Here is a 14,047-nt window from a genome sequence, read left to right as displayed (position 1 = left end):
GTAGAAGAATGTATGTAGGCATACAGACATGGAAGTGAGTATGATCTCTATGACAAGTAAGTGTAAGAAGACAGTGGGAGTGCAGCTAGCTGGAAAATAAAGACTCAGATCTACAAAGGCATTTGTAGAATGCCTTTGTCTGAATCAAATATAGTTTAACTGTGATTTTATGTACCTTTGTACATTTCCTATGTAAGCAAATCCAGGATCTGAGCACACTTTTCCTCACTTCACTTAGAGCAGAYGTATTTACCATGGGAGAGAACAGATAAAAGATCAGCTCTGCCATGCTAATTAATTGTCCAGCATAGTTCAACACTRTGTATGGCATTGTCATCTGCTGCTCTTTAAGACCAGCAGAAAAGTTTAAGTCCTAGAGAAGCTTCCAGATTGATTTCTGAAGCATGGTATTGGCAAGGTCTGTGCTGATTATGCTCCAGCCTATTTCCTTGCCTGGAGTATTCCTTTATCCAGTGAATACCCTTTTTTTTTTAATCCTTGGAAGAAAAATTCAAGGTATTCAGCAGTATCTGACATTAACAAGCCATGTCAGTTTGAATAGAACATCTTTCTTTTTTTACCAAAATGCTCCCAGTGAAGTTTTTTCATTCAGTTCTGTTGAATAAGACTGGCTTTTTTTTTATCAGCTATAAATTAGAAGAGTTCACAGAGACAAAACCACTACCTGTTCATCAAAACCAGTATCATAAAAGTAATTTCAAGCTATATTTTTTTATCTTGATGATTCWGTCTGCTGTAGTAAATATAATGCAGAACTACATCTAATTATCAGCACTCATATCTGAAATAATTCTGAACCAATAAACAYATTTTTGTCKCCTGTRTTATRAAACCATGTTCTCATCACAGTTGGCAGCATTACTTAGAACAAGATATCAGAACAAATAATTCCCTTAACTGGAAAAATAAATAGTCATAATAATAAAAAATACAGATGGGGAAATAAAACAGTGTCGGAGTTGAAAGCAATGGAGGAGATTTTAGCTGCAAGCAGGTAATGCAGATGTATGCACTAAGGTTTAGTTCTCCTGCTGGAAACCATCTGGTGAATCTCATCAATTTAAATGATTTACGTAATTCAGTACAAGAGTTGTTAAAGGGTCCAATACCACCCCATGTCTGACAGTTCTTCTTCAAGTGAGATCAATTTGTCTACATTGTCGAAGTAATCATAAGTCCCTTATGTAATGAAAATGTAGATTTTCCTGCCCAGTTCATGCCATTTTTATATCCTGGATCTGCTTATACCATATAGCAATCTTTTTTCCTGGCTTTTGACTTACAGCATTTCCTTTTTATTTCTGAAGCATCCCAAGCAAATATCATGAACTGTTCTGATTTTTCTGCTGGTTTAATATCAGCTGTGCATGAATGAAAAATTTCTTCACAGCAAGGGTTGTCAAACATTGGAACAGGMTGCCCAGGGAAGTGGTTGAATCACTATCCCTGGAGATATTTAAAAGACGTGCAGATGTGGCACTTAGAGACATGGCTGTAGTGCGGTGGGGGGTTGSTCTCTTCTCCCATGCAGCAAGTGACAGGATGAGAGGAAGTGGCCTCAAGTTGCACTAAGGGAGGATTAGATTCTATATTAGGAAACATTTATTCACAGAAAAGGAAGTCGGGCATTGCATCAGGCTGCCCAGGGAAGTGGTGGAATCACCGTCACTGGAAGTGCTCAAAWGGCATGTGGATTTGTGCTTGACTGGTGAACATTTTGCTGGGCTAACAGTTGGACTCCGTGACCTTAGRAGACTTCTTAACCTAAGAGACTCTATGATTCTATCAAAATAAGGATACAAATTCAACATACCAGAGTTGAAAGAAGAGTGTGTTACTTTTTCCCTTGGAGTCCCAGCCACGAAAGGGAAGTCTGTATGCTCTGTAGAATCATACATACTCATATTGACTGTGAGTATTTGCTGGTCAAATGACATAGGGTAAATAATATGGTATGGTCCTTTTCTGTGTCAGAAACATTTTGTCCCCTGGCTTCAGCTGGTGAAGTCAGCAGAGCTGTGTTGCAGTTTCTGGATTCAGTACCTTTACAGAAGCAGTGCCAGCATGCCACAGAGACAGACAGAAACATTAGGTAGAGCTAATCAGAAATCTTCTGTTGAAACAAAATGTAGACAGAAGATTCAGTGGGATGTAGGATGTCGAATTGGAATTTCTCATTTGAGAAACACTGGCAAATGTGAAGCAGAGAGAATTGATCAGAACAGGCAAGAGGCTTGAACAGGCAAGGATTTCAGGATGCACATCTCAGGGAAAATACATCTAACAGATCTACTTCAGACAAAGTTTACCATGGCTTTGAGACAACACAGACTTGAAGCAGGAAAATTAAAACAGTTTCTATCTTCTGGATTATGTCCATCATTTACCATACTATAAAGACATCCATGGATGTATCACGGGGCATGAGTTTTTATCATACTTTCTATGGAAGACAGTACCTGAAAGCTCTGCAATCTTGATTCTGACCTCTTCAGGGATAATAAAGAGTGATTAACTTCTAATCTCTCCTTTGGTGGCTCTTGAAAGTCATTGAATCTCATGAAAGTAACAGTTGCTTGCTCCTTGCTTTAGAGTTGGGAGAGGTTCACATAGCAGATGCCAACTCTGCACAGTTAAGGAGGCTCATAGGCACACATGGAGACTACTTGGTGCTAGTTCAATGAAATTTTTGGTTTTGTGGTTTTGCTGAGCCTTCAGTCTTCCATGAGTGTAATTACATTCAGAAAGGGAAGGTTTCCAATCCTGGGAAATACTTCCAATGTCGTGTGATTTGAGGCTGAGTGACATTTTTAAAGAAAGGGAGAATGCCCAAAGCAGGCAGCCCATGTTGCACTTATCACTACTATTTCATGACTGTCAAATATGTGCTGTGCCGGAGATTGAAAARCGTTCAAATGTAAAACTGGAAGAAAGCATTATTTATTTATTTATGACTACTATTTTGGGCTGCTCTGTTGCTGTTGTTTTAGTAATTGAATTTGCTTGTTTATGAACCATGTGCATGAGCTCCCTGTCACTGATTAAGAATGCTAGCTCAGGGCACTAGAAAAACAAAACAAAACAAAAAACAAAACAAAACAAGCCAAACTGAAACAAATTTAAAAAAAAATAAAACAAAAGAAAAAACAAAAACCCCAAACCCATTTTATTCTATTAATTGTTCACATCAGATGCTGTAGCTTGTGGGTGTAGTGACAGAACAACTTGGTGCTGCATCAGGTCCAGCCAGAGTCAGGAGGGCTGTGGTGCTGTGGAACTTGCTTGTGTTGGGAGGCAGCACTAGCAGAGCAGCTCAACACRCTGCCTGGTGCTCAGGCCCTGAGTTCAGGCTTTGCTTTTGTGGCTCCCAGGACTGGGAGTGCTGCGGAGACACCGTCTTCTCTCTCAGTCAAAGGGAACAAGAGAAGACAGTGGAAAAATGGCGTGTTATTTTCACTCAGAACTGTTTGAGCCCATGGAAACCAGTAGAACCAGCATGGATACTACTATTGTAGTCAATTTTTTACACATGAGAGAACTGAAATCTGGAGTGTAAGTGGCAGGCTTGGTTATAAACACTCTTCTTACAGTGGCAAAAGGGCTTTTTTATGCTTTCCTAGTCTTACTGGACTGTAGAGCAGGGGAGTTCTAACAACAAAAGTGTTCTAGACCACAAAATCCACAGATGTGGGTMTGTTTGTTTTTTATTTGATAATTGCTTTGCAAAGCAGTCATTCTTCATGCTCAATAACTCTTCTTCATAATGAACGCATTTGCATTGTCCTGCATCAGAGGTTACAGGTTTAGGAAGCCAAAACTGGCCCAGCCACCCCCATGTTGCTGCTGCTGCTATGGAAGTGCCACCCCAGCGCCAGGCCTTTGGGTACATCTCTCTGAGTTATTCCTGATAGCTGCCACTGAGGCTTGCTGTGCTGAGAAGGGCTCCACCAGCTGCTGCTGCTGAGCTGTCTCTTGGCTTCAATGCTCCCATTATGGCTTGCTGTCCAGCTCTGTCCATGTGTTGAAGCCAGTGAGCCAAATAGCTCCAGGTGTAAGGGAAAGAAGAGCTCTTGCAGCGTGGAAGTGGCGCAGCCGTGTCCTCACGTTGCAGAGGTGACAAAGAAAAGCACTGGAGAGAGAAAAACTCTGTGCTGTATTCTGCTGTGTRGCACTGCTGAAGGTGGCATGATGGCTGAAGCACGTCTGACTAAATTGAATCTCTGGAAAAGGTTTCAGAAGATTCAGAGCTGGTGATGAGATGAAACCTGAGTGAGCCTTTACGAGTGACTCATCTGTGGATCAGCAGCTGACTACAAAGAAAATTTCACACTTAGCCATCTCTTCTTTYGACTGCTTTTGCATCACATTTTATTTCAGATAAAGCACTGGAAATAGTATTCTTCACTGAACTGTTCCAGCGTATCACAGTAAACCATAGTTACTGAGACAAAGGATGCTGCTTTTTGTGTATAACCAGTTTTCATACACATATTTGTTTGGGATTGAAAACTCTCTTTTGAAAACCTTGACACTCTGCTTCATACATGAGGGCAAGCTCGAGGATRAAGGAAGAAATTAATTTTCATTTTTCATAAAACATTTCTTCTCATATGGTATCGATGCCTAAAGTCCTCTGCTTGTGGGCAAACTGTGAGAAAAGGATAGATGTTCTCTAAAAATGTTTTCCTTTGAAAACTGATCACCATTKTTACAAATCAATTCCATTTCTCCTGTCTGTGTTGGCAAATCCAGGCTTCATTTGTAGCTCTCAAAGATTTCAGTTTTGCTACATAAATTGTATCTTTTAAATAAAGCTCAGATACTGCCTAATTTACAGCTAAAGCAGCATGAGAGAGCTTTAAGGCGATCCTGYTCTCATTTGTTCACTCTTGTAGAGGCTACTTGTGTAATCAGATGGTGGGCATGTGTTTTGGACATTGCTCCTTCTGGGCCAATCCACAGATGTTATATGCTGTGTTACCATCCCCTGCTAAAAACATCGCTTTTCGATTCAAACTGGCAAAATTGACGTTTTCAGTTTGGTGGGACCAAACGTTCAGCCCCAGAGTATCAGTCAGGAGGGTAACTATCACACAAGCTCATTCAAGCTTCAAAGCCTCGATGGCTGTCAGACATGTGGGAAGGGCTTCCTCTGACAAGAGTAGTGCATAACTCTTTATAAAAAGGCCCTTCTCATCAGGCAGTGCYTGTGTGTATTTTTAGCCCTGGAGATTCCTGGCTCAAACCCCCGCCGTCGGCCAAGGCAGCAGCTTCCCACCAGGCATTGCTGAGAATAGAGGCTCAGGCCACTTACATCTACTTAGCAGTGTTGTTAATTGTAGCAACYCTTCTCATAAGTGGGATTTTATTCTGAACATTAATATCTTGGCTTCTGTGGCAGAATTATCACTCAGTTTAAATTGGGATGTACAAGAACAGCAAAACTGGCAGTATTCCCCAGTGCATCTTTCCTAAATACTTTTTTCAGTGCTGTTTTGAACASTGGGATATTTTTGAAATATGAGTGTGATGAGTAGGTACCAAATTTTGAAATATATYTGTCAAGGGTGATAAGCACAGTTCTTGTGGGAAGAACTCTCATCCTGTAGCTCATGGTGGGGACGTTCATTGTGCACTCAGAGAATCATACAAATACTAATTTTGTTTTGCAGCCMCTTTGCACAGGTATTAATTGAGCAAATCCCAAGACAGTTCTAAGGWTTGTATGATTGTACAATTCATAGTGCAGCTCAAGAGACTGCAATAATCCAGACTATGTGAAATACAGGTCAAATGATGACCATGCATTTATTTCCTTTTCTTCCTCAATTCAAATACTTCAAGGTTAATTGTCAAATTTCATTATTACTTGATAGACAGTGATAATAATATGGAAGCTCCTAATTAATTTTCTTCTTCATACTTTCCTTGTTGTTCAAGGTCTTTCCATCTTCCCAGTTCTGCTGGGTATCCTGGGCTCATTTGCTAAGGTGATATAACATAATTACCTCTTTCATTTTGTTGGTGCTTATTAATTAATATAAACATATTTAAATGACAGTGAAAGAAGTATCAACTTTTACATTCAGGGAGAACACTCAACACTGTAATTTTTGTTTTGCCTGCATTTTAAATTTTTTATTTAAATATGCAAAKTATAATGTGGTCAGTGAATTTAGCTTTAAGGACATATCAGACTTAAGGCCTGATTGCATTTTGTTCTRCATGTTGGAGAGCCATTTGTGCATAGGTGAAGAAGATGAAAGAGGCAGACACTGACCTCTCTGGTGACCAGTGACAGGACACAAGGGAATGGCCTGAAGCTGTGTTATAAGCTAGATATTAGGAAAATGTTCTTCACCCAGAGGGTRGCTGGGCACTGGGACAGGCTCCCCAGAACAGTGGTCACAGCACCATCCTGACAGAGTTCAAGAAGCGTTTGGACAACGCTCTCAGGCTCATGATRTGACTCCTGAGGGTGGTCCTGTGCAGGGTCAGGAGTCAGATCMCATGATCCTGATGGGACMCTTCCAATTCAGAATATTCTGTGATTCTCTATGTACTTAAATACTAATTTTGATGTAAAATAATGCAAGACTAACTACCAAAACAGAGCTTTTCTGCAGTGTTATTTAAACACCCTATTTGCATTTATATTGCTTCACATGATGGGAAGTGTTTACATGGTATTTAAAAATTTGGTGTTGATGAACAACTAAACATACCTATGGGGTTTGGGCAAAATGCTTCCTCTTTTTGTGATGTAGAGTGAAAGACTTATGAGGGAAAAGAGATTTCATTGTAACATACTCCTTAAAATTTATGAAATATTAAACAGAGAACTAAATGAACTTGAAACAATTCAGACTCTAACTAGTAATAAATAAAGCCTTATGGTAGTTTCTTGGCCCTGCTAAAGTGCTTTCAAACTGGCATTAAAGTTGAAATTATAAAAAAAAATTACTCGAGAAAGGTATTCAGTAGCAGCTGCTATATTTTGTTTCTTAGAAATAGAATAGCTATCATCTAACTGAGCCTGGATCCTGGGTAGAATTAAGAAGTAGATTCAGGACTTCCCAGATGTGATAGGGCATTGCAGTTCTGGACCTAGAACATACAATCCAAATTGAGTCCATTGGTGACATGGTRTTCCTCCAAGAGCAAGGGCCAGGTTCTTTGTGAATGTGATCTTAATTCACTTCTTTCTGGCTTCAGTTAGGTAAGTCATGGTCATTTTTTTTGTAATGACTTTAGGCTGCAGGAGTGTTTATATTTTTCACTTGTACTGTAGTATGTGTAGCTCAGAAGTGGTGAACCTTCAGAAGAGAATCTTCTTCTCAGCCTCCAAATGGAGTTATGTGAGATTCAGTCACTTCACCCTGGTGCAGGAGCTGTAGTTATTCAGAGGTGGGAGGGTTGGAGTTTGATAAAAATTAATTCTGAAAGAAGAGTACGAGTTTTGCATATTTGTATCCATGATGATTCAGCAGGGAATCGATTAATGATTTGGTACTCAGCTGTTTTCATCTGTTTTGATGAGTTCACTGGGAAAGAGTCCAAGGAAACAACCAACCCTTGCTTGTGTTGGGGAAGAAATGTGAGAACCAACCATGGAGACCACGGTGGGGAAATGGGAAGGAATGGCTTCAGGTGGAACCACAGCGGCCAGAAAGAAGCCTGCTAAAAGAATGGAAGCTTAGGGTTGGCAGAGAAATAGAAATTGAGAAATGTTTTGGCTAAAGAAGGATGATAAAAAAATGAGGAGAAATGGCCAAATCCACAATGTCATCTCTGATTTATAACAGCATTTGTGAGTAAAACSTGRTGTTAACWTTTTGGGAAGGATTTCCAGTRCACTGACAGTGACATTTTTGAGACAGGTGATAAAATTTTATTCTAAGAGTCATGAGGAGTAAAACTGAAGTTTTATAAAAGACATTTGCCTTGTTTGTCATATGTAGCCATGACTGTCTGTAATCCAGTCTGCTACTTTTCTTAGTTTATACCTGGGGCAACATTGTCCCTGGAGCCACTGAGCAACACTTATGTTCACTCATGGAGGATTTTGCCTTCCCTGTACATTCAGGCAGACGTGAGTCGACTTGCACAGGATACCCTGCCATTATTGGTTTGCTTCTTTATTCGTTGAGAGAGCTTGTGTACCTTTGTCAAAGTAATTTAAATCATTGCTTAAATGATTCAGAAGTCATGTTTATGTGCAAATATTTTTTAACATGCTTCATGAATTAAGTATTCATGCTTTAAGACATCACCTTAAGACTGTCACAAAGTGTTAGCATATAGCGCTCTAATGTTGTCGAGGGCTTAGGTGGTTTATTCAAAAGCTCTGAGGGAATCAGTGTGAGGAAATAAATCTCAGGAGTATCTGTGGACCAGAGGCTGATTTAGTATCTCAGACCCCTTCTTCTCTCCRTCTGCTCTTTCCTCATATTTGACATGCAAGCCTGTTGCTCCATTAACAAAGATATGTATTTCAAAAATATGTTTCCAAATGCGTTTCATTTGACATTTTGAGAAAAACATACACTGTCATGCAGCTTCATAGGACACAGCATTTTTCTTCAGATAAAGAATTTGCACAAAAGTTGCAACTTTCTTGACCACCTTTCTGGTTTGATTGCTAGAAGCGGTGGCAAACAGTGAAAAGTTGGTACAATGAAGACAGAAGCTATGTTAAGGTGGCTGTGAAATTGGCAAATGAGGTGAAGAAGGCTATACTATGCAAGGAAATAGTAGGAATAAAATTACTTCTCTGATCAGKAGAAGCCTGAATGCATAGGTGTACCCTCCAAAATACAAGTTTTCTGCTAACAGCGCACAAGAGTCCAGGCTCAGTGAAGAAGGACAAAGTACCCAGGATGGATAGATTTCTGTGTATATGTAGGTGGCAGACAGAACCAGGAGAGATCAGGACCTTCTGAGGGAAAGAGCAGTTATCTGTGGTGGTGGAAGGAAAAGGAATAGAAACCTGCAAGGGGATGGCAGAGTTCTCAGGGTGAAGCCCAACAATGTGGTCTCTGCTGCAGCATAATCATAATTTGTGCTCCTTGTGGAAAGAAAAAAAAAAAAACAGAAGAAAATGAATGAGTTCTTTTCAAAGATTCCCCATAAGTATTGATGATATCTAAGACTCTATTTTACACTTAGGTTTATTTCCTCATTACAGAAACTGCTCAACATCACGAATTCCTTTATACAAACCTCAAGGTCTTACTTTTGCACCGAAAGAGTTTCTGCCGTGGAGAAAATAAAATCTTCTTAATCACCACTGAAGCTTCTACATGCCATTATTTTGGTTCATGTTTATTTTTGTTTACAGGCACTCATCAGCATAATGTGCCATTGCCTACAGTAGCAGTATTTGTTATATACCTTAGGATTTTCTTGCTACTTGCCTGTATGTCATTTTGAGAATTTTATATTTTTTTTTTCATTTGCAAGCAGCTTGGCAAAAGCATTGATGGTATATATCATAGAAGAGATGAAGCATCAGTAGTTGATGAAAGAAATACCCATTTCACAAAATTTTAATAAGAATGAAAAAAGTTACATGCATATGGACAGACACATAGCTGCACAAACTTTTAATGCATCACTCAGAGCTTGCAAAGGATGTGGTATCAGGTGACTGCAAACTTCAGAAGTCTGTGACAATAGCCTGTTTTTACAACCACTTTTAAACTGATGCTTCTAGAATGAGCTGTTCAATTGCTACACAATTAACACAGCTAGATCATGTGGCAGGTTAGAAAAATATATTAATTGCAGGATGAATTATGGATGAATAAATTGCATATGTAAAATGGGAAATTATCCTGTATTCCATGATTCACTATCTATTTCTGACATGGAGAGCTAAATTCTCTCGAACAGAGTCACACGTGCGTTAACTGTCTGAAAATACCCAAYACGGACCATTTATTTTACCTTCAGCCATCATTTTTCTTGCCCCAAATCTGGCAGAAAATTTGGAGCTGATCGCTACATTCCCTGTATTGACTGTGCATCATCCAGCATGTAGGGCATGGGGCACAGGGGATGAGCTGCCCCACCAATGAAACTACCAAATTCTGGCTCAGAGAGCATKGCTGGGAACTTCTCACCAGTGCCACTCAGGGGAACAGCAAGTTTTCCTGGATTGAGGGAGCTATACACAACTCCGTGCTGCTCCTTTTTGCCACTCAGGAGGACTGGAGAGTCTGGCCCAGCTTTTGTTAAAGACTCAAAATGATCAGGATCTTTTTCTTAATCACTGAAAAAGGCATGGTATTGCTCTGTACTTGGAAACTTATATGGGGTTTTGATGATTTTTGTGTGGAAGCTCTCTGTCATACAGCTTACCAGGGACCCAGTGTTTTGTCTAGCAGGGGGATGCCTATTCCTTGACTGAGTACAGTTTACTGCTAATACAAACATTGACCTTGCTTTAGTTGCAGTTGCTATCAAATTAAGCAAAGTATTATTAATACTAAACCAAAGTATCTCTGGATATACATAGAAATCACTGTCAAGTTTCTCTGAACAAAAGTATCGACTTTGTTAGCTTGTTAAATATCCTTTATGCTAAACACTGGTCTGCCTCTGGAATAGGGAGGTGAAGGGAAGAGTGCCACCTTATTTCCTCAGTTCAGCAGCTTTTTTTTCAATGCCTTAAGTTCATTGGTTTTTAAGATCAATCAATCAGAAAATCCCTGCAGTTAAGCATTGCCATGATTCGAAAACTCTGCAAATGACTTTGGAAGGAAAAGTTTAAGGGAYAAGTCATAAATAAGCTCTGTGATTGCAAAATGCAGAATTCAGCAYATCAGAACTGTTCCTGTGATTTTAGGAAACTTCACAAGCACTTTTATTACCTAGTTTTAGATCCCAGATAGGAAAAAAAAACCTATTCCAGTTTAATTTAATTTTCTACTGTAGCAGAGAGAGGATCCATCCCTTACTGCCTCCATTGCCAGCAATGCAGAGGTTTCACTGAGCAGTACCATCCTTTGAAATGTGGCTGATTTAGAGGGAGAGGAAAATGGTTGAGTTTGCCAGCTACAGTTTTGTACTGCGTATTTGGTAGTATGATTGTGAAATTATTTAAGTACTTATCTAATTTTAAGCAGCTGAGTAGTGCCATTTCTTTTTTAAGATCATCACATGCTTAAAATTAATATACTATTTTTTTAGATATGTACAGGTTTGGAGATTTACATACACCCACATGCTGCTTATCGATGTCAAGTCTTTTGAGAGAATTTATGTTTCTATTTTTTCCCCCTAGGTGGACACCCATGGAAACATTCTGCTAACATCACTTGAAATTCACAACGAGGTGGCAAGCAACGAGGTCACCACCAGCATTACGGAAGCCCGAAATTCAACTATATCATTTGACAACTCAGGAATCCAGTACAGAAAACAAAGCTCACATCGTGAAAGCCTCGGAAGGCGTTCGTCAGAAAGAACAGGCACCCATAGCAAGAGGGGCCATTTACGAAGAAGGTCTTCRCAACTGAAAATAAAAATCCCCGATCTAACAGATGTGAATGCCATCGACAGATGGTCAAGAATGGTGTTTCCATTCACATTTTCTCTTTTCAACTTAATTTACTGGCTATACTATGTTAACTGAGTGACTGAGTTTTTTTAAAGGACTTCAATTATAACAAGTGAAGTACTACTTGCCTGCAGAGTTTATATATATATTTATATATATATTTATATATAAAAAATATATATATGAACTTTTACTATGTAGACCATACTCATGTATGTGTGAATACATGTAGCAGAGAAATGTGTGTACTTTAAAGCACAATCTGCAAAGCAAAAGTATATGTATGCACACACACATGAACACATTCATTCTGGGGTTATGGACACTTTAACATAGAATGCACTTCAGAGGAACTTTTTAAATTGAAAGGCAGGTGTTGTCAAAGCAGCAAGCCTTGAGAAAGTAAGTGTTGTATATTATCACTACAGAACTTTGTCATAGAAATTTTCAAACATCTGTAATCATGTATAAAGTCAGTATTTAGTAACATCGTTTGTAAATGCTGCCATATACACTAATCATAAAGCAGTAGAGTTACACTGGTAAGTTTAAAATAAGTTATTTCTATTGCAGATCCATCAACTATGATTTCACCAAGCCAAATTTATTTTTCTTTGCTAAAATTTCTTGGGTTTATATGTCATCATACATCTTTTCCCAGTCCTGAATGGGCATGGTTTTTAATGATCTCTTGCTTTCTCTTCTGCAGTGAGCAAGCTGATCATGARAGTGTTGTAGGTCTTTGGAGACATATACAGGTTTATAATATTTCAAACAAGCATTTTAAGTGTCCATCAACAGTGAAATGAATCTTTTGTAAGTACTGTAAATGTACAGCACATTTTCCTTCCCTTGGACTGGTTCCAGCTGCCATGTCATTTTGAAAGAGAACAGCACATTTTTAGTATAATTTAGCTGAGAATTCAACTACTGTCAATGTGTTCTACATCTGCTGTAGATTTAAAGATTGTTATTCCAGTGAAAGCATAGAAGATGTCTCAGGTTATTTGTTACTTCGACATGAAATCACCTAGCTGTAGCCTTTTTTAAACATGCATTCATATTTATTTAACATTCTTATAACATTGTATGTTAATGTAAAATATATTTGCATAATATGCATATAAGTACATTTTCTCAATATTTTTCTTCCCTGTGCTTGCTATTGTGACTGCATGTTATGTCATATTTTTGTTTCTGTGATGTTATAACTTTTTATTCTCTAGAGTTGAGCAAATAGAGCACTTCTGATACTTTGATTTGGTAATGGAGCATTTTCATATTTTATTTATATACTGAAAGTATATACACCTACACTTACAAAGGTAGTGTGCTGACATCACAGATCACAGGAGTATGTTTTGTTTCAGCATTAACTAAGTTCTAACATATCCTTCATGCAAATGTGATCATTTTGGTTTTCATCCCAGTTCATTCCCTCACTGGGAATTCCAGCCTTTTTCGGTCTAGTAGATTGTAGTTGTCAAGGCATGCCAATTTCAGATCTGTAAACTTAATTTGTTATTTATCAGAACTAAACCTTTCTAAAGAAAAGAAGATATATTTTTTGTAAACAGTGTTTCTATCATGTACATTCTCAAATAACAACAAATACAGTAGCATAAGTAGATCTAAACTAACAGAATTCAGGCTTAGCCCTGACAGTTCTCTGCATGTGAAGTTCCTCTGGACATTGACTTTTTTTTTGACCAAGAGCTTTGGATGCTAGTTGGAGACTTCCACGGGTGAAAATATGTGTCAATATTTGCATCTAGCAAAAGCACCAGACAAGAGAGAAACTGAAAAGGCTGCTTTGGCCCTGTAATGTCCCGTGTCCTTTCTAGTACTGGGTTTACCTGTGAATAGAGCGCTGATACTCGGGCTGCTGCCCTGTACGGCCCATTACTGTTCCCACCCCTGTGTGCAGCTGAGCTGTGAAACTTTGCTCTGGACTGAAATGCAGCACAGATGAGCCTGAATTTCAAATGTGTTTCAGTTCCATCCTCAGGGCTGCTCCTTGAGCATCAGTGGGCTCGGCACMGWTGCCTKGAGCGCTGCTGCAGTGCGATCCCAKCTGGGAGTGCTCRCCACAACTCGGCTGCTGGCGTGGGCACAGCAGCGCCGCAGTCCTGCTGCATCCTTGGCAGTGGTGCAGAGTGGTGGAACTGCAGTTTTTAAGCACCGTATCTGCAGACAACTCCACAGCATGAAGAGCCTCAGAGGAACCTGTATAGCTGGAGCAGAAAAACTTGGTGTTTAAAAGCTCCGCTGTATTAAGTCCCGTTGGTAAAGTGCAATGTATTGTGAGCTCTGTAATATCTCTTCAAACTGTGAAGGGATTATAGAACACATTGTCATCTTTATAATCAAAGAAACTAACAATTAACACCCTCCCAAAGTGCATATCAGAATTGTTGAAAACCTCTCCCAAGATTTTAATCTTAGTAGCAAAATATGTTTAAA

General features: G+C 39.1%; 1 protein-coding gene across 1 annotated transcript in view; it reads left to right on the top strand.

Annotated features, from left to right (window-relative positions):
- GABRB3 (gamma-aminobutyric acid type A receptor subunit beta3) overlaps positions 1 to 13,643 on the top strand; it is a 115,007-nt gene extending 101,364 nt beyond the window's left edge. Inside the window, exon 9 of the mRNA XM_057368088.1 lies at positions 11,309 to 13,643. Within this exon, the coding sequence (XP_057224071.1) occupies positions 11,309 to 11,659 (351 nt within the window). The 3' untranslated portion in view covers positions 11,660 to 13,643. The remainder of the gene's footprint in view (positions 1 to 11,308) is intronic.
- Positions 13,644 to 14,047: the final 404 nt, after the last annotated feature.

The sequence above is a fragment of the Malurus melanocephalus genome, unplaced genomic scaffold, assembly GCF_030028575.1.
Source record: "Malurus melanocephalus ecotype Western Australia unplaced genomic scaffold, MMel_1.1 scaffold_88, whole genome shotgun sequence".
Taxonomy (NCBI): domain Eukaryota; kingdom Metazoa; phylum Chordata; class Aves; order Passeriformes; family Maluridae; genus Malurus; species Malurus melanocephalus.
Note: the sequence above shows the minus strand (reverse complement) of the source record. Positions and strands in the feature narration are given on the sequence as shown.